The sequence below is a fragment of the Colossoma macropomum genome, unplaced genomic scaffold (assembly GCF_904425465.1).
Source record: "Colossoma macropomum unplaced genomic scaffold, Colossoma_macropomum, whole genome shotgun sequence".
NCBI lineage: Eukaryota > Metazoa > Chordata > Actinopteri > Characiformes > Serrasalmidae > Colossoma > Colossoma macropomum.
The window spans coordinates 18,132,033-18,146,635 of record NW_023494796.1 but is presented as its reverse complement, the minus strand read 5'-3'; the positions used below and the strand labels follow the sequence as shown (position 1 = coordinate 18,146,635).

The window sequence follows — 14,603 nt, the reverse complement described above, 5'->3', positions numbered from 1 at the left end:
TAACCACCACTGTGAGTAATTCTGCAAATTTTTGGTGTATTTCAACCAAACCTCTCTGAATGACTTTGATTGCATTTTAAAGATATAATTATGCAGAAATTTGAAAAGAATGTTGGAACTACTCTCTAAGTAAAGACTGTAATGACTTAATTATTTATTTCAACTGATTTATATTATTAAACATAGTAAGGCTACATGCTTATACATATTTAACTGATGTGGCTGCATTTGCACAGGATTCAGAAATTTGGGGAATGCCTCTCTCTACAAATAATTCTGTTTCCGAATTAAGAAACTTCTGCTCACACAGTCCTCCTTACTCTTTCTTCATCTCAAAAAGCTGGCTCATTTGTATCTGAACACAGACATAATGACTCTAAACCTGCCATGCAATCCAACATATGTGCTCCACATTGCAGTGATTTGTACTTTCATAAAAGCTGTCCATGCACAGAGCACCCCACCTGGAATGCTTGTTATCTGCTGAGTTTTCAGTCATAATCTAACCGAAACAGGTGTGACTCTCCTGTAAGGCTTCCAAAGACTAGCTTGACAAGTTGGATCACCTTGGGTAGATTGGCGTTAGAACTGTGTCGATTGGTATCTCAATGAATAGAACTGGGCAGACCTGACCATCTACACATGCTCAAGCACATTTGTGGATTGTGTTAAAAAACTGGTGCTTCCAGTTACTAATCATTTGGACCAATGGTAAAAAAATGCAGTTGTCTAACTATTACAATGAACCTCTGACACCACAACTCGATGCAATTATACTAAATATAGTCCTTAATGAGGAGATGAAATGATTCATATGCAAATCAAATCAACTTCAAAACAAATTATGAAAGTTTGAGCACTTTTGGTTCAAATTCAAGTTGTGTAGCTAGTTTAGATTGACTTAAATCAAGACTTCTGTTATTGACAAATATGCATATTCCCCAAAAAAGTTCAAATTTGTTGTATGTATATATAATAAATTAGAAATTTTCACATAAATTCTAACTGCTGAAGTTTGTACTTTAGCTAAGAATACAGGCAGTTGAGTGATTAGCCAGCACCACTGCAAAGTCTAACTACCCTTTCAATACCTGAATATCATTTTTTCCAGAAAGAGTCAAATGCATATAGGGGAGTTCATTTTAATTGTCGGCAAGAACGATAAAGAGTTATTATTAGGTAGCACAATAAAAAACATTTTGACTGAGTCTTGCAAATTTTTACTTTTTCTCCAAAACTACATCAGGTATGAACATCAGCAGTTGTAAGTGTGTACTGATTGTAGATGTGTAGGTGTGTACCAGGGTGTGGCTCTGGGTAACACAAATGCTTTTAAACGTGTTTTCCTCATCTGCTGTCTTCATTCCTCCTGTATTCCTCATTCCTCCTCTCTCAGAGACTGCAGCAGTTGCTGTGCTTTTGGTAAGTCACTTTCAACACTTTCACTTCTATTCAGTAAGATTTCGATCAACTTTCACAACACAACATTCTGCAGGTAAGAGCTTAATTTACCTGAGGATGGAACGTTGGGCTGCTCTTTCAAACTGGTTTAATAATTACACTTATAATAACACTATATAATTCCGAAGATGCTTTAACTCAGCATCATTTACATCATATTAAACATCCTAAAACATGTCTTCTATCTTTCTATATTTCCGTCTGTCACAGCTTTAGCTTCGTTGAAGAGTTCACCAGTCTGAAGTTACAATGGTAAGTGAGCTGCGGGAGTCTTTAAAAAATAGTGCTGTGGCAAAGTAGCTATATAACTTATTAATTTAATTTAGGCAGTCTGCTGTAGGTGCTAACCTTTATATCCAGGCTAATGAGTGTTGACAGCTACAGTTCATCACATAATGACATTAAAAAGCATAAACAAGCTTTAATAAATGTGTTAGCTTACAGTGTTTGCATAATTTCTACAGCCAACTTGCACTACTAGTGTTGCATAATGCAACTTGTTGCGCTCAATCACCAAAGAGGTGGGATTATGATTTTAGCCTGAAAGGTATTAGGGTGTCTAATCATCCATCACTGATCATAATTACACTGATGTAATGAGTTCTAATTTAATCCAAAGTGCTTTTTCCAGTGTTGGTGCTCTGCAGTTTCTGTGAAAAGTCAGCTAGACAGATGCTTGTGATTTGCAGACGAGTTTGTTATAGAGCAGAGAGGTTTCTCTTTCCCCTGAACATGAAACGTAAAGAAGCGTATTTTTTTTTCATTGCCAGAGCATGCAGATGACTCATGGGTGTGGGCTGGGTTTCTCAAAGGTCATGTCTTTCTCTCTCTCTCTCTCTCACTCTCTTTCAAGTATCACTTCCATCTCTTTGACTACACAGACAAACTCAATCATAATTGTCTCCAACTTGTCCCTGAGTTGACATGGTAACATGGGTGGGGTCTTGTTTGCAGAGCTGGAAGTGGAGCAGTAGATTGTGGAAGCAAAATGTAGTTCAAACACTGTGCTCTGTAAACATCAGCATCCCTTGGCTAATATAAAAGTGTAGTTTGATATGAGAATGTGAGAAGGCAGTTCCCTTAAAGTTGCTTGTTTGAGACTGGTTTCGCTAAAAGTAAGTGGGAATGTGAAGGGCAAAAGGGTCTAAGATCATTTGTCATGTTACAGATTCAATCTAAAGGAACACATGCATACCCATATCACTATATATATATATATATATATATATATATATATACAATCTCCTCCACAATTATTGATTGCCAGTCATTGCCAGTCATTAATTCCCACTGTCCATGGGGGATGATGGGATGAGCACTTCCTATCTGGAAAAAGCCAGCATGTCTCACAATAAACACAGTCCATCTTTGGCGAGTAACACATCCATTTCTGAGGAACTGTGCAACCCATCTAAGATGGTTTAAAGTAAAAATTACTTTAAAAAGCATCTGCCATTTTTCTTCCTGGGAAAAGGTCCCTCTGGTTTACATGAGCCTTGGGAAAGTATGGTCCTCTTCACACTGGGATCAGTAAAATCAACAGAGAAGTTGGCTCTGTCTGTTGGATACTCCTAGATTTCGTTCAGGGCCTGGAGTAGTGATACCGGCAGCTGGTTAGTCGCTGTCAGCAGGGTTAGTTGGCATGATTAAGGTGCTAATGCTAGCTGCTGCAGATGCAGCCTCGCGTGTCCCTGTGCTAACAGTGTCACCAGCATCCTCGCCCACCTTGCTGACACTCACAGCATGTATATTGGACATAAAAGATGAAATTTAAATTCATCTTTCCTGTGATGGCTCTGCCTTTTCTGAGCACCACGTTTGATTTTTTGCCTGCTTAAGCAAGATACGCAATCCATCCAATAGGCTTAACATTTTTGTCTCATCCAGGAAGGTGACTGGACGCAATTTTTTGCTTTTTTTTTTGTTGTTAGTTTTTTTTAACACAGTTTTTTCAGATTGGTGACCAGTGTCAGTGCTGCTCTTTGGATTTTTAACAATTTTTTTATTTTTTTTTATTTACTGCCCTCTCTTGACAGAATGGATGTTTGGATTGCATAACAGGAATCCAGCTCTGACTCACTTCCATTACACAATACTGCAGACAATGCACAGTTCTTCACACACAACATTCAACTCTCCAAAACACAGTAACCTCATTAGAATTCTTCATTTGTATGCCATAAGTGTTAGATAGATTTTTGAATTTATTTTTGGTTTTATCGTCCACCTAATGTAATTCAACTGCCATCATAAATTGCTCTAGGTAACGGTCAAGTCTGTTAAAGTTATGTAAAATTAATAATTTGTTCATTTTTATATTTATATTTATTTTTCTAGATCAGTGCATATATTGGACCCTTAGGAATGTACTGATTTGGGAATTCTGAAGCAGATTTCCAATGTTTATCATGTACATAAGGTTGTATGAAAAACAGTTTAGTGTACAATTACTGGCCCTGCGATAGACTGGCGACCTGTCCAGGGTGTATCCTGTCTTCCGCCCAATGACAGCTGGGATAGGCTCCAGCACCCCACCGTGACCCAGAAGGATAAGCGGTTTAGATGATGTGTGTGTGTGTGTGTGTATGTGTGTGTATAATTACTGTTCATTTGCTGAATGTAACATATTGGAAATGTGGTCTGTACAAAATTTTTGCCACATTTTACACTTAAATTTTGTTAACTTATAGTAACAGTTCCATGTTGGGAGTGGCAAAAAACAAAAAATCCAACCACATCCACAAAGCATGCTCGAAATAAGCCCCAGAGATTCCTGAAATTCCTTTCATCAGGACACAAAATTGGCATATCAATATGACCAGGGCTGTTTGAATTTTTGCATATGACTGTATCTACTGATGTCGATACATTAAAATTCATTAAATGTAGACATCAGCGTTACAGAAAAAGGTAACATTCTTTTGTAGTGAGTAACAAATGCAGTAAAATGAATATCATTTTGAAATATCAGTCAAATCTAAACATCTGGCCAGTGCTGATCATTATTTTACTGATTATCTGAAGACAGCATAAAGATTCCAATATCATTCTGCATCATCCCTAGATATTGTATAATTATTAAGCTTGAGTCTTCTGAGTTCAGCCTTTGGCCAGAAACCAGACACTTGTTTGTTAGGCTTTTACTACGTCTCATCGCACCCATGCTTAAGCACACAGCCAGTGGAACCCCCTTAAGGACGCACCCAAACACATCGGCTGACTATTATTGAAGCATTGAAGAGGTTTTGAATAGAACAAGGACCTAAACCCAGATTGTGTTAGTTTACAGTCACCATTAGCTTTGATTGCTTTAGGTTTGGTCCATATGTTTATAGAAACCAATGCAGTTGTGTGCAAACGTTTGGGCACTCCTGGTCAAACAACGTGTTAATTTTCACTAACTGCTTATTTGCTGAATTAAACATACTTAAATAAAAAAAACTTTTGTGACCTGTGCAGAAATATAGGCGCATTTAATAATATATATTTCATTTTCTTCCAATATGTTAAGCTCAACAAATAAACAGAAATCGGGCTGTAAAATTTAAGTGTATTCCAAGTAGAAGATGTTAACCTATTTACACATAACTTCAAACTTTTGCAAAAGACTGCATGTTAGAAAGTGAAGTCACTAAATATCTTGGATCTATTTAAGCAGAGAGTTTCCAGTGTTTGGTTTGGTTTGGTTTTAATGAGCGTCTGCTGTGGAAAAGGAATCTTTATGCTCTTGTTGTCACTCAAGGGGCTAAACCAGGCCATGCTTACATGTGAACACCTGAGCCAATTATGATCGTCTCCCTCTGGAATCACTGTGAGTTATTTAGGAATCACTTTCACTTTTTTAACATACAGACATAAAGCAATTGGCTTGCTTATGGAAATATATCAGATAGTAAGATATTAACACTGTTGTTGATTATGAACAGCATGCATAGTAAAAAAAGCAGCAATTGCAGCAAGTGGATCATTCGCTTACATCCTCAGACGATACATCCTTCACACGTTTTGACTGAGTTCTCTTTCAGTTCTCTTTAAACACACAAGGAATTATCAGATTCTTAAGCTCGAGGAAGGGGTCCGAAGCGTAAGCCACGTTGCAAAATCTTCTTCTGCATGTTGCATGCAATTACACATTTCCACCAGAGAGGTCTCCAAATCCCCAGATCTTACACAGTACACCGGCTTAACTGTTCTTGTTTCAGCATCTTATCAGATTCACTCAATCTTCAGACTTAAGTCAGACTCTGAATGTTAATGGATGAGCTTGTTAGCAAGTTGCTGAAGTGGTTGTTAAACAAGGCTGCATTCTTATGTAAGGTCATGTTTACTATGCTTTTGGGCCTTTTATTTCATATACATGAAATTTGTGACCATTTGTGACTGCAAATATGCCGCATTATTTAGATCCTACCTTTTTGTCCTCCTTCAAGCTGGGCTATGCCAAAATATTCTGCTTTATAATGTCTCTGAGTGTATGTGGGTTTATTTTACACTGGGAGGATGCTGATGTATTTTGAATTGTATTGCGACTGCATGTTAGAAGCCGAATCTTAGAATTGTGATGCATCTTACAGTCTATTATTTTTATCCACCCCCACCTGTTACAAACAACAGTGTTTTACCTGTGACAGTTTAGAGCCATACTGGTAAAGCTGGGTAACCTTAAAATTACCCAGTTAAAAAGTTTATTAATAAACCCTTGTTCTAACACAGTTCAGCAGTATTGAATCAGATGTGTTAAAGCCAGGGAATGTGGCTACATGAGATCTATGAGATAAGATATTTTAGATTTATCATTTTAAAATTCCGGAATGAAGGCAAATGGAAGAGGAAACAACCTGCTTTTTTTTTCCTTATCTTAGGCCGGAAGAGGAACTGTGAAGGCCCAGAGTGGGTTCAATGCCAATAATGATGCCGAGGCTCTTCACAAGGCAATGAAAGGACTGGGTTAGTCACAGCATGCATTTAATTTTGGAAATGTTTAATGGATTTGCTACTCAATGAACCAATCAAAACCTGAATGAGAAATCAGGTCAGTGAAGTTTAGTCACAGAAAAAAAAAATATTGTTCCACTTTCTAAGCTGCTGTTGTTATGAAAAATGTTATGAAATTGAAGGTTTTCTGTTGATTACATCATTGTGTTTCAACAGATTAAAACATGTTTACATCAACCCATATGTTTTTATTTTAAAATAAATAATCCAACAATTGGATATTTCTGAGTGATAGATATGAGCTGCACAACCTATTTTATAGCACTGATTATTGCTTCTAATCAGCAATATGCATAAGTGGCACCAAAAATTATTTAGACATTTGTGCCACACCTAAAAATGTGCATTGTGTCAGAAAACCAAGGAAATCACGTGGCATTTATTTTAAACAGGCCACTCCAATGTTTCGGATCGTTACGCTTTTGTAGACTTCTGCAGGTTTGCATCCACATTGCCTTTGTACATTTTTCTAAATTCATGATCACATCAGTGAACACAAGATTACTGACACCACTGTAACAGCCCCAGACTCTATGCGTTGCAGTAACCTTAATGCAGTCTGGTTGGAATTCTTCTCCACATAAAGAATCTGCCATCAGTTTAATGTTGTGCTAAAAGTATCTTTATAAAATAACCTAAAGGACATAATGCTAAAGTGTCCAAATACTTTTGGGGGCAACTGTATATCATGTTTGGTTAGTACGTGATGCTTGCATGGACATTTAACCTGTCATTTGCTGGATCTTTTATATTTGCCTAACTTCAAAATGTAAAAAGTGACACAGCAGCCATTAACCCTTATTTTTACTGTCTGTTCAGGCACCAATGAGGCAGCCATTCTGCAGCTGCTGACTGCCCGCAGCAATGCTCAGCGCCAGCAGATCAAGGCTGCCTACAAGACGCTGCATGGCAAGGTAACATCAGTGTTAAGATATATGTTTAGGACTTGGATCTCCATTGGAATAACACTACCTTCCAACTCTACCATGCAGTTATACTACACATCAGGAATCTTTTTGAAATCCATGCTTACGCAAATGGACAATACACAATACAAATTACAAATAAGAAACCAATAGCCACAAAGAGTATCATAGAATATAGCGCCAGTGTGGAAACTAAATGTGTTGGGTATTTATAAAAATAAATATCTATCATGTGAGAATTCTTTTAAGTAACAAATTAACAGATACTGTTGGATGTTGAACATACAGTAATACCAATATGTGCAAAATGAAACACAACAAAGTGCCAAATGCTTAGCACAACCATCTAAGTGGTCAGCTTATTGTTGAGTGGAGAGGAAAAAAGAAGAACTGAAATAATGTAAATGGATAGCTGGGAAATTAGTAGATGAACAATAGATTGGATCATAGCAACAATACTGTAAACTACATAGGTTACATTTAGCTAAAGTTTGGATGTATTTTAAAAAGAATTTCTTTCAGTGTAATATGTGACGCTTGTCTGTGTAATCTGTAACACAGTGTAATGTGTGACTTCAGTGTAATCTGTAACTCTTTTTGGTGTAACTTGTGACGCTTTTCAGTGTAATCTGTGACGCCTTTCAGTGTAATCTGTGACGTCTTCCACTCAAACTTCGTTGTTACATTTATTTCTGTACTCAAAGAGGCTATCAGCTTATACTATATGAGGTAAGAGCATCTCTCTCTCTCTCTCTCTCTCTGTGTCTGTAGGACTTGGTGAGTGAACTGAAGTCTGAGTTGGAAGGGAAGTTTGAGACTCTAATTGTGGCGCTGATGGCTACACCGGTTATGTTTGACGTGACTTCACTGAGGAATGCCATTAAGGTACACACGCACACACTGTGGGAATCAAACAGATGCAAAATCATGTTACACTTTCACTTTCAGTGTTTTAACCATATTGAATTATTGTGACAACATTCTCTCTGAACCTGACAACCACCAACCAGAAAAAATTAAGATTTTTTTCAAAAAAGTAGTTCATTTTCTAGTTTCCTTTTTAAAATGCTCAATAACTGCTCATAAAAACTAAATTCTGTATTGTACTAAATCACAAAAAGTCCTTGTGCTAATGGAATTATCTTTGACTGAAATGTCTGCTTGTATGTCCCACTGCTTGTTTTTCTTTTAGGGGGCGGGCACTGATGAGAAGGTATTGATTGAGATCCTGGCATCGAGAAATCAAAATGAGATTCGAGAAATTATCAAGACCTACAAACAGGGTAAGAGCATTTTTGTAATGTTGATGGCCATTTGTATAATTGATTTGAGAATGATGAAGTTGGTGATTGAGGGTGGATATAACACATTATTTACTGATGATGATAATTATGGTGTATATTATAGAGTACGACCGTAGCCTGGAGGATGATGTGACTGGTGACATTGGTGGACACTTGAAAGAAATGCTGGTCATTTTGCTACAGGTAATATTATGTCAGATACCTTGGATAATTGTTGCATTTACTCAGTTACCTGAGTGATGTGTACGTCTAAACTAACTGGCCACCTTTATTAGAAACACTTATGTCGTAGCTCCAGCTTGCTAGTATACCGTTGCTGAGGCTGTAGCTCAATTTTTGTTGGCCATCTTTTAGCTACCCATCAGTGGTTATCTTCTGAAAACAGAATCACTTTTGGCTGCACATCATTTTTGGGTAGTGGACCACTCTCAACCCAGCAGTGCCTGTAAAAACTGCTGAGAATGGTCCACAACCCAAATAAAGGTCAACAGTGCTCAGAAGCTGAAAAATAATGAATGGATATGACCACAGGTGGGCTACAGTCTGCAATTATATGCCCATATAATGGAGATAGAGCTTATAAAGTGGCCAGTGAGTGGAGGTACAAGGTAAATGTTTCATATTAAGTAGATGGTGATTTAGTGCATATTTACTGGTCTAAATGATTATATAATGTCAGGGCATGTTAACTGCTTTTGTGTATTTGAGTGTGTATTAATATTTGTTATAACGAGAAATGTTTTGGTTTTAGGCCAACAGACAGCCGGGCATACAAGAGAGCACTATCCAGAGTGATGCTCAGGTAAATATGTGCTCTTGAGATACCTTTGTATATGTGTATACAAGAAAATAAGACCAAAATGGATACAGAAAAAAATATATATACAAATACAGTAAAAAATATACCATATGTAGTCACTGAGGCTTCTGTGTAATTTTATGTTAAATATATTTTCTGCTTTCTGATTTAAAAAAATCAGAACTGGTCATGAAATATATTGTCTCTTGTTTAGGCTTTATGTGTTTGTGTTGTGCACAGGCACTCTTTAATGCAGGAGAAAAGAAGTTTGGTACTGATGAGGATCAGTTCATCACTATTTTGGGGAACCGCAGTGCTGAACACCTTAGGAGAGGTAATTTACTTAGTAAAGGAAAACCTTATGCAGCATTCTAATAATTAACCACAGAGAAATCACATTTCTCAAATGGAAAAAATCAGATCGGTACGATACTGACTGATTACTGATTAAACTAATCGGACAGACGTGTCTGATACACATTCGATGCCGTCTCTGAGTTGCATTTGCTCTTCACCTGAAGCACAGTATTCCAAAATGTGATAAACATCAAAACACTTTCTGTTTTATTAGGAGAACATTGAACCTCGTACTGGTAATAATTATAAACAATCACATTACAGAGAAACGTCTTTGTTTAGGGAAAATAAATTCGCAAAGTGAAATCCACCACGGTTATTTCTCTAAGCTGCAATGCATCACATCTCATACTTATGCATTATCATCAATTTCATGTAGGCTAAAAAGTTATAGGTAAATGAAATGAAAGTGGTTAAATATGAAATGAATAATAAGGGTGCCTCATTTAACACATCCTCAATTTAAATGTCAGCTAACAAGCTGCAAGACTCGTGCTGGCTAATAACAAACGTCTGCAATTTAGAGATATTTTAAGTTTGATAGAGTTGCTAGCAGCACAGCAACATGGAATATTTGCAAAGTTAATGTTCCGAGGGCTAAACTCAGACTTTCTTTAAAGGTTTATATTTTACAACTTAATTGTTGCACTGAAAAGTTCACACTGACATTATGATTACTCTTTATTTTGCCGTTGCATTGTTATGAATATTCTTCTAGATAGTTACTGTTTATGTTTTGTAATACCTCATGCTTGCTTTTCATTCTGATGAATTTTATGTTTTCATTCTCATTATGTAGTGCAACACAACTGTAGATGCTCGTGGATGTTGTTAAATGATGAGGCTTTACTGTTTGAAACATGATTTAAGCTCATATTCAAAAAACATGCACAAGTCAGATCCAAACAATCAAAAAAGACATGAGGGAAAACATAAGAGCCAGGCAACCAAGATCAAAAGGGCAAAGGCAAAATCGGAGCCAAAAGTCCAAAAACTCATCCAGATACACAAAAAGGAAAACAAATATAGACCACTCAGTAGTTCAAGGAAGTGAAGCAATACCTCACAAGCTAAAAGCCCCAGGCTTATATACTAACTGACTAGACTCATGTGACAAGCAAAACAGGTGTAACATGTTAGTATTCAGGTGAAGGAGATCATTGAACGGTTGTTATTGGCTGATGAACAGTCATGTGATCTCCAAGAGAGTTCTGGGAAGTGTAGTTCCAGAGGACTGGGTGCCACATTACTCTTTTGCTTTAGTTGCAGCCTTTTGAGGTATACAGAATTTAAAGAAGTGAGGTATGCAGAATTTAAATCCATTTTTTAAAAAAAGCATGGATATCGGATTGGAATCCTAATTCGGCCGGTACCCAGAACTGACGTATCAGAATTGGTATTAGAAGAGAAAAACTGGGCTCAGTGCATCTCTAGGGAGAAGCATGCTTATTGTTTCTATACCCATTATCAAAACAGCACATGAGCTAGACTTTCAAACAGCAGGCCTACTACAACAGCAAATCGCAGACTAGTGACGGACACATCGAGTAAGCTGGTATGCCTATCAGTTAATATCTATCTATCTATCTATTGTATTTGCAGTATTTGACGCATATATGAAACTGTCTGGACATCAGATCGAGGAAAGCATACAGAGAGAAACTTCTGGAGGTCTGAGAGAAGTACTGCTGGCTGTAGGTAAGGCACACATTCACACACATTCACCCACAACTAGTGAACAGTTCAATTTGGTATTCAGAAATCTCTTTCTCTCTCTCTCTCTCTCTCTCTCTCTCTCTCACTTTCAGTAAAGTGTGCCAGGAGTGTTCCTGCCTATTTAGCTGAGTGTCTGTACAAATCCATGAAGGTAAACTGTTGTTGAAGGTGCTTAATTGATGACAGTCTTTCCTAAGTCTTCTTTATAGCATTTACAAACACATTAAAGTGGCAGGAAAGGGTTCCATTTCTTTTATTGATGTGTAGCCTTATTTTACCTTTAATGGAACAGTGTACAGTAGTCTAGCCTCCTACTTTTAATAGCATGATGCTTTAGGCTTTTAAGCTTTTTAAAACGGTTTGACCATCTTTGGTTCAGTTTTGTCTCTGTAAAATTGCAACTGTGAGATATGCAACATTGTGTGTCAAAGGTTACTGTTTCATGAGGTAATGTTGAACTATGCAGCCACGTCCTCTGTATAGCAGTGGCAATTCTACTAATACATGCATGTAGTAGCACATTCAAAATTAATAAAATAGGACCCACAATGGAACCCTGGAGAACTCTTAAGGTGATATTATATCTGCTAGAGCAGGGGTGCCCAAACCTTTAGTCTTGGGGAGCCATGTTTGTGAGGGACTCAGGGTCGAAAAACAAGCAAATAAAAGGGTAGATTTAAAAATGTTTTTAAAACATTAATTATATTAAAACATTAATTTACCTTCTAGTAATTATTTAAAATGACTCTTCAGAAATGTCAAGTTAAAATGAAAAGTTGTCATTTTCAAAGATTTTTTTATTTGTATACATTTTTAAAATGAAGTTATATAAACCATCCTATGCTATAGATTGGATGTGAACCAAATCATAGCAGTGCCAAAGAGGGCTTTGACGATCCCACAGAAACCACTTTTATTAGCTGCCTGAAATGCCTTGTTGGAATTCCAGCCTTTTTTCTTTGTTACAAGATGGCATAATCTCATAACACAATCCTTACTTAAAGCCAGCGAGTGTTTGTCAAGTTTTGTAGAAATGTCGAGAAGACACTGACCTGACTTTCAGGATAGCTGTTTACAGCTGCTCAGGAGAGAAGGGTCTGTGTGCACACTGCAAGACAGGGGCGGTACATGTAGGGTTGGAACTGCTCTGGTGGTTGACCAATCAGAACAGAGTATGCGAGTGACCAATCAGAGCACGCTGGGCTCATCGGGAGGTGGGGCTTAAAGCCACAGGAGCTTAGAGAGAGTTTCAGAGAGGGTGAATAGAGTTGTACAGTGTGAGAAAAATGATGTGTTTTAGGGACACTGAAGCATGTAAAGACCCAAAATAAAATAATAAACATTGAAAATGAGCATGTTAGGTCCCCTTTAAGACACGCAATAAAAAGTACTGATGATAATGTTAAGGTATTGATTTTGTTGATGTGTTTCTTGTAACAGAAGTGTGTACAGTGTGTTACTGATGCAAATTTCTGTTTCTGAAGCAGGGTGCAGGCACTGATGATGCGACCCTGATAAGGATTATGGTCTCCCGCAGTGAAATTGACCTGCTGGATATACGTGCAGAGTTCAGAAAGGCATTTGCAACTTCTCTGCACAAAATGATTAAGGTACTTATGTGCAAAAATATGTAATTTAATATTGCTGAATTATGACAATAATTAATTATGATAATAATTCAGCAATTTGGAGTTCTCCACATACACTGCTTGAAGTGGTCTGTTGGCTTAAAAAGCATTCTTTCTTTCTCTCTGTCTTTTTCACACAGAATGACACCCATGGTGACTATTGCAAAACGCTGCTTCTGTTGTGTGCTGGTGATGATGCCTAAATCCAAAAAACAACTTGCATTGCAGAGCATTTTGATTTAAAAAATGTAATGCATTTGACAAATATAATGAAATTCTAAATATCTATTTTTTGAACATGCAACTAATACCAAAGCTGCAGCTAATAGCAATAGTGATGGCATAATGTTTTAATAATCAATATCAGTGAAGGCTATTTTGATCGTGGAAGTTTTCTGTGCTTAACAGTACTTGTGTTACAGTCTGCAGTTTGTGAAACGGGACTGGTAATGAAAGAAAAGCTTAAGAAGCCAGTTGGTGTAAAAGACAGATGTTGCTAAATTAACCAAGCGCTCACTTAAGATTATTTCTCATGCTGCTTTCATTAAATAAAAAAAATCTAAATAAAAAATGTTGTGTTTGTATTACTCTATTTTGGCAAATGTTCACTGGCTACTTGTCTAGAAATGCATACATCAGGCATGTCAAATTGAGGACCTTCCAGGCAAAAGTGCGGTGGAGATTAGTGTTTACATTCATCTGACACTCTGAATTCAGTTCATGAAGGCTTTGCTAATTAGCTGATAAACTAAATTAGGTGTGTACTGAAGTCTGCAGTGTTTTGGCTTATGAGAACTGGAGCCTGACACATGTGGCCTACATTATAGGACCACAGTTACAAACTGAAGTCCATCTGTTGATATAGCTTGTGTTAGCTGTTCCTGCATTTAGGAGCCACTTCTAAATGGACATTTCTGGGTGGTGGACTGCTGTTCTAGCGCTGACAGTGATGTAAAAACTCCAGCAATGTACTATAAAATTGCACTTGTAACATAATGAATTCCTCTGACAAGTGGACCTCATAATACAAGGTAGGTGTTTCGAATAAAGTACATAGTTGACTTTTCTATATGATACATTCATCACCTTTTGGAATTTATAAAAAAATAAAAAAGAGAAAAAAGCAGCTAGTAAAAAGAGTGTTTATAATTTGCTGAAGGTGAAGTATTTCTGAAGATGACATTAGCCCTTATTTTTATTTCCTTTCGTTCCATCACATCACTTTGGGCAACACTGGGGGACTTCAGGACCATGATTGAGAACAGCTGTCAGATATAGTACCTGTACTCAGGGCCGTAGCTAGGAGCCCATTTTGCACTTAAAGTGGATCTATTATGCTTTTCTGTTTTTTTTCCCTTGCCTTTCATGTGTTATATAGTTTCTGTGCATGTAACCGGTCAGCAAAGTCATAGAGCCC

General features: G+C 37.2%; 1 protein-coding gene across 2 annotated transcripts; it reads left to right on the top strand.

Moving 5' to 3' along the window:
- Positions 1-1,358: 1,358 nt before the first annotated feature.
- LOC118816576 (annexin A5-like) lies at positions 1,359-13,731 on the top strand. Of its 2 annotated transcripts, none has more exons than XM_036583026.1 (13): positions 1,359-1,422; positions 1,672-1,713; positions 6,324-6,408; positions 7,276-7,370; positions 8,154-8,267; positions 8,575-8,665; positions 8,790-8,869; positions 9,438-9,488; positions 9,726-9,819; positions 11,445-11,540; positions 11,651-11,709; positions 13,046-13,168; positions 13,327-13,731. In XM_036583026.1, exons 2-13 carry the CDS (start codon positions 1,711-1,713, stop codon positions 13,387-13,389), a joined length of 954 nt encoding a protein of 317 aa, XP_036438919.1. In that variant the 5' UTR covers positions 1,359-1,422; positions 1,672-1,710; the 3' UTR covers positions 13,390-13,731. The 2 variants fall into 2 exon arrangements, with proteins under 2 accessions (XP_036438919.1, XP_036438917.1); XM_036583024.1 differs by having other exon boundaries at positions 13,043-13,168.
- The last annotated feature ends 872 nt before the right edge of the window (positions 13,732-14,603 follow it).

Coding starts and splice junctions, on each gene's coding strand:
- LOC118816576 (XM_036583024.1), top strand. Junction 7,371..8,153: donor ACAAGACGCTGCATGGCAAG/GTAACATCAGTG, acceptor CTGTGTCTGTAG/GACTTGGTGAGTGAACTGAA. Junction 8,666..8,789: donor TATCAAGACCTACAAACAGG/GTAAGAGCATTT, acceptor TGTATATTATAG/AGTACGACCGTAGCCTGGAG.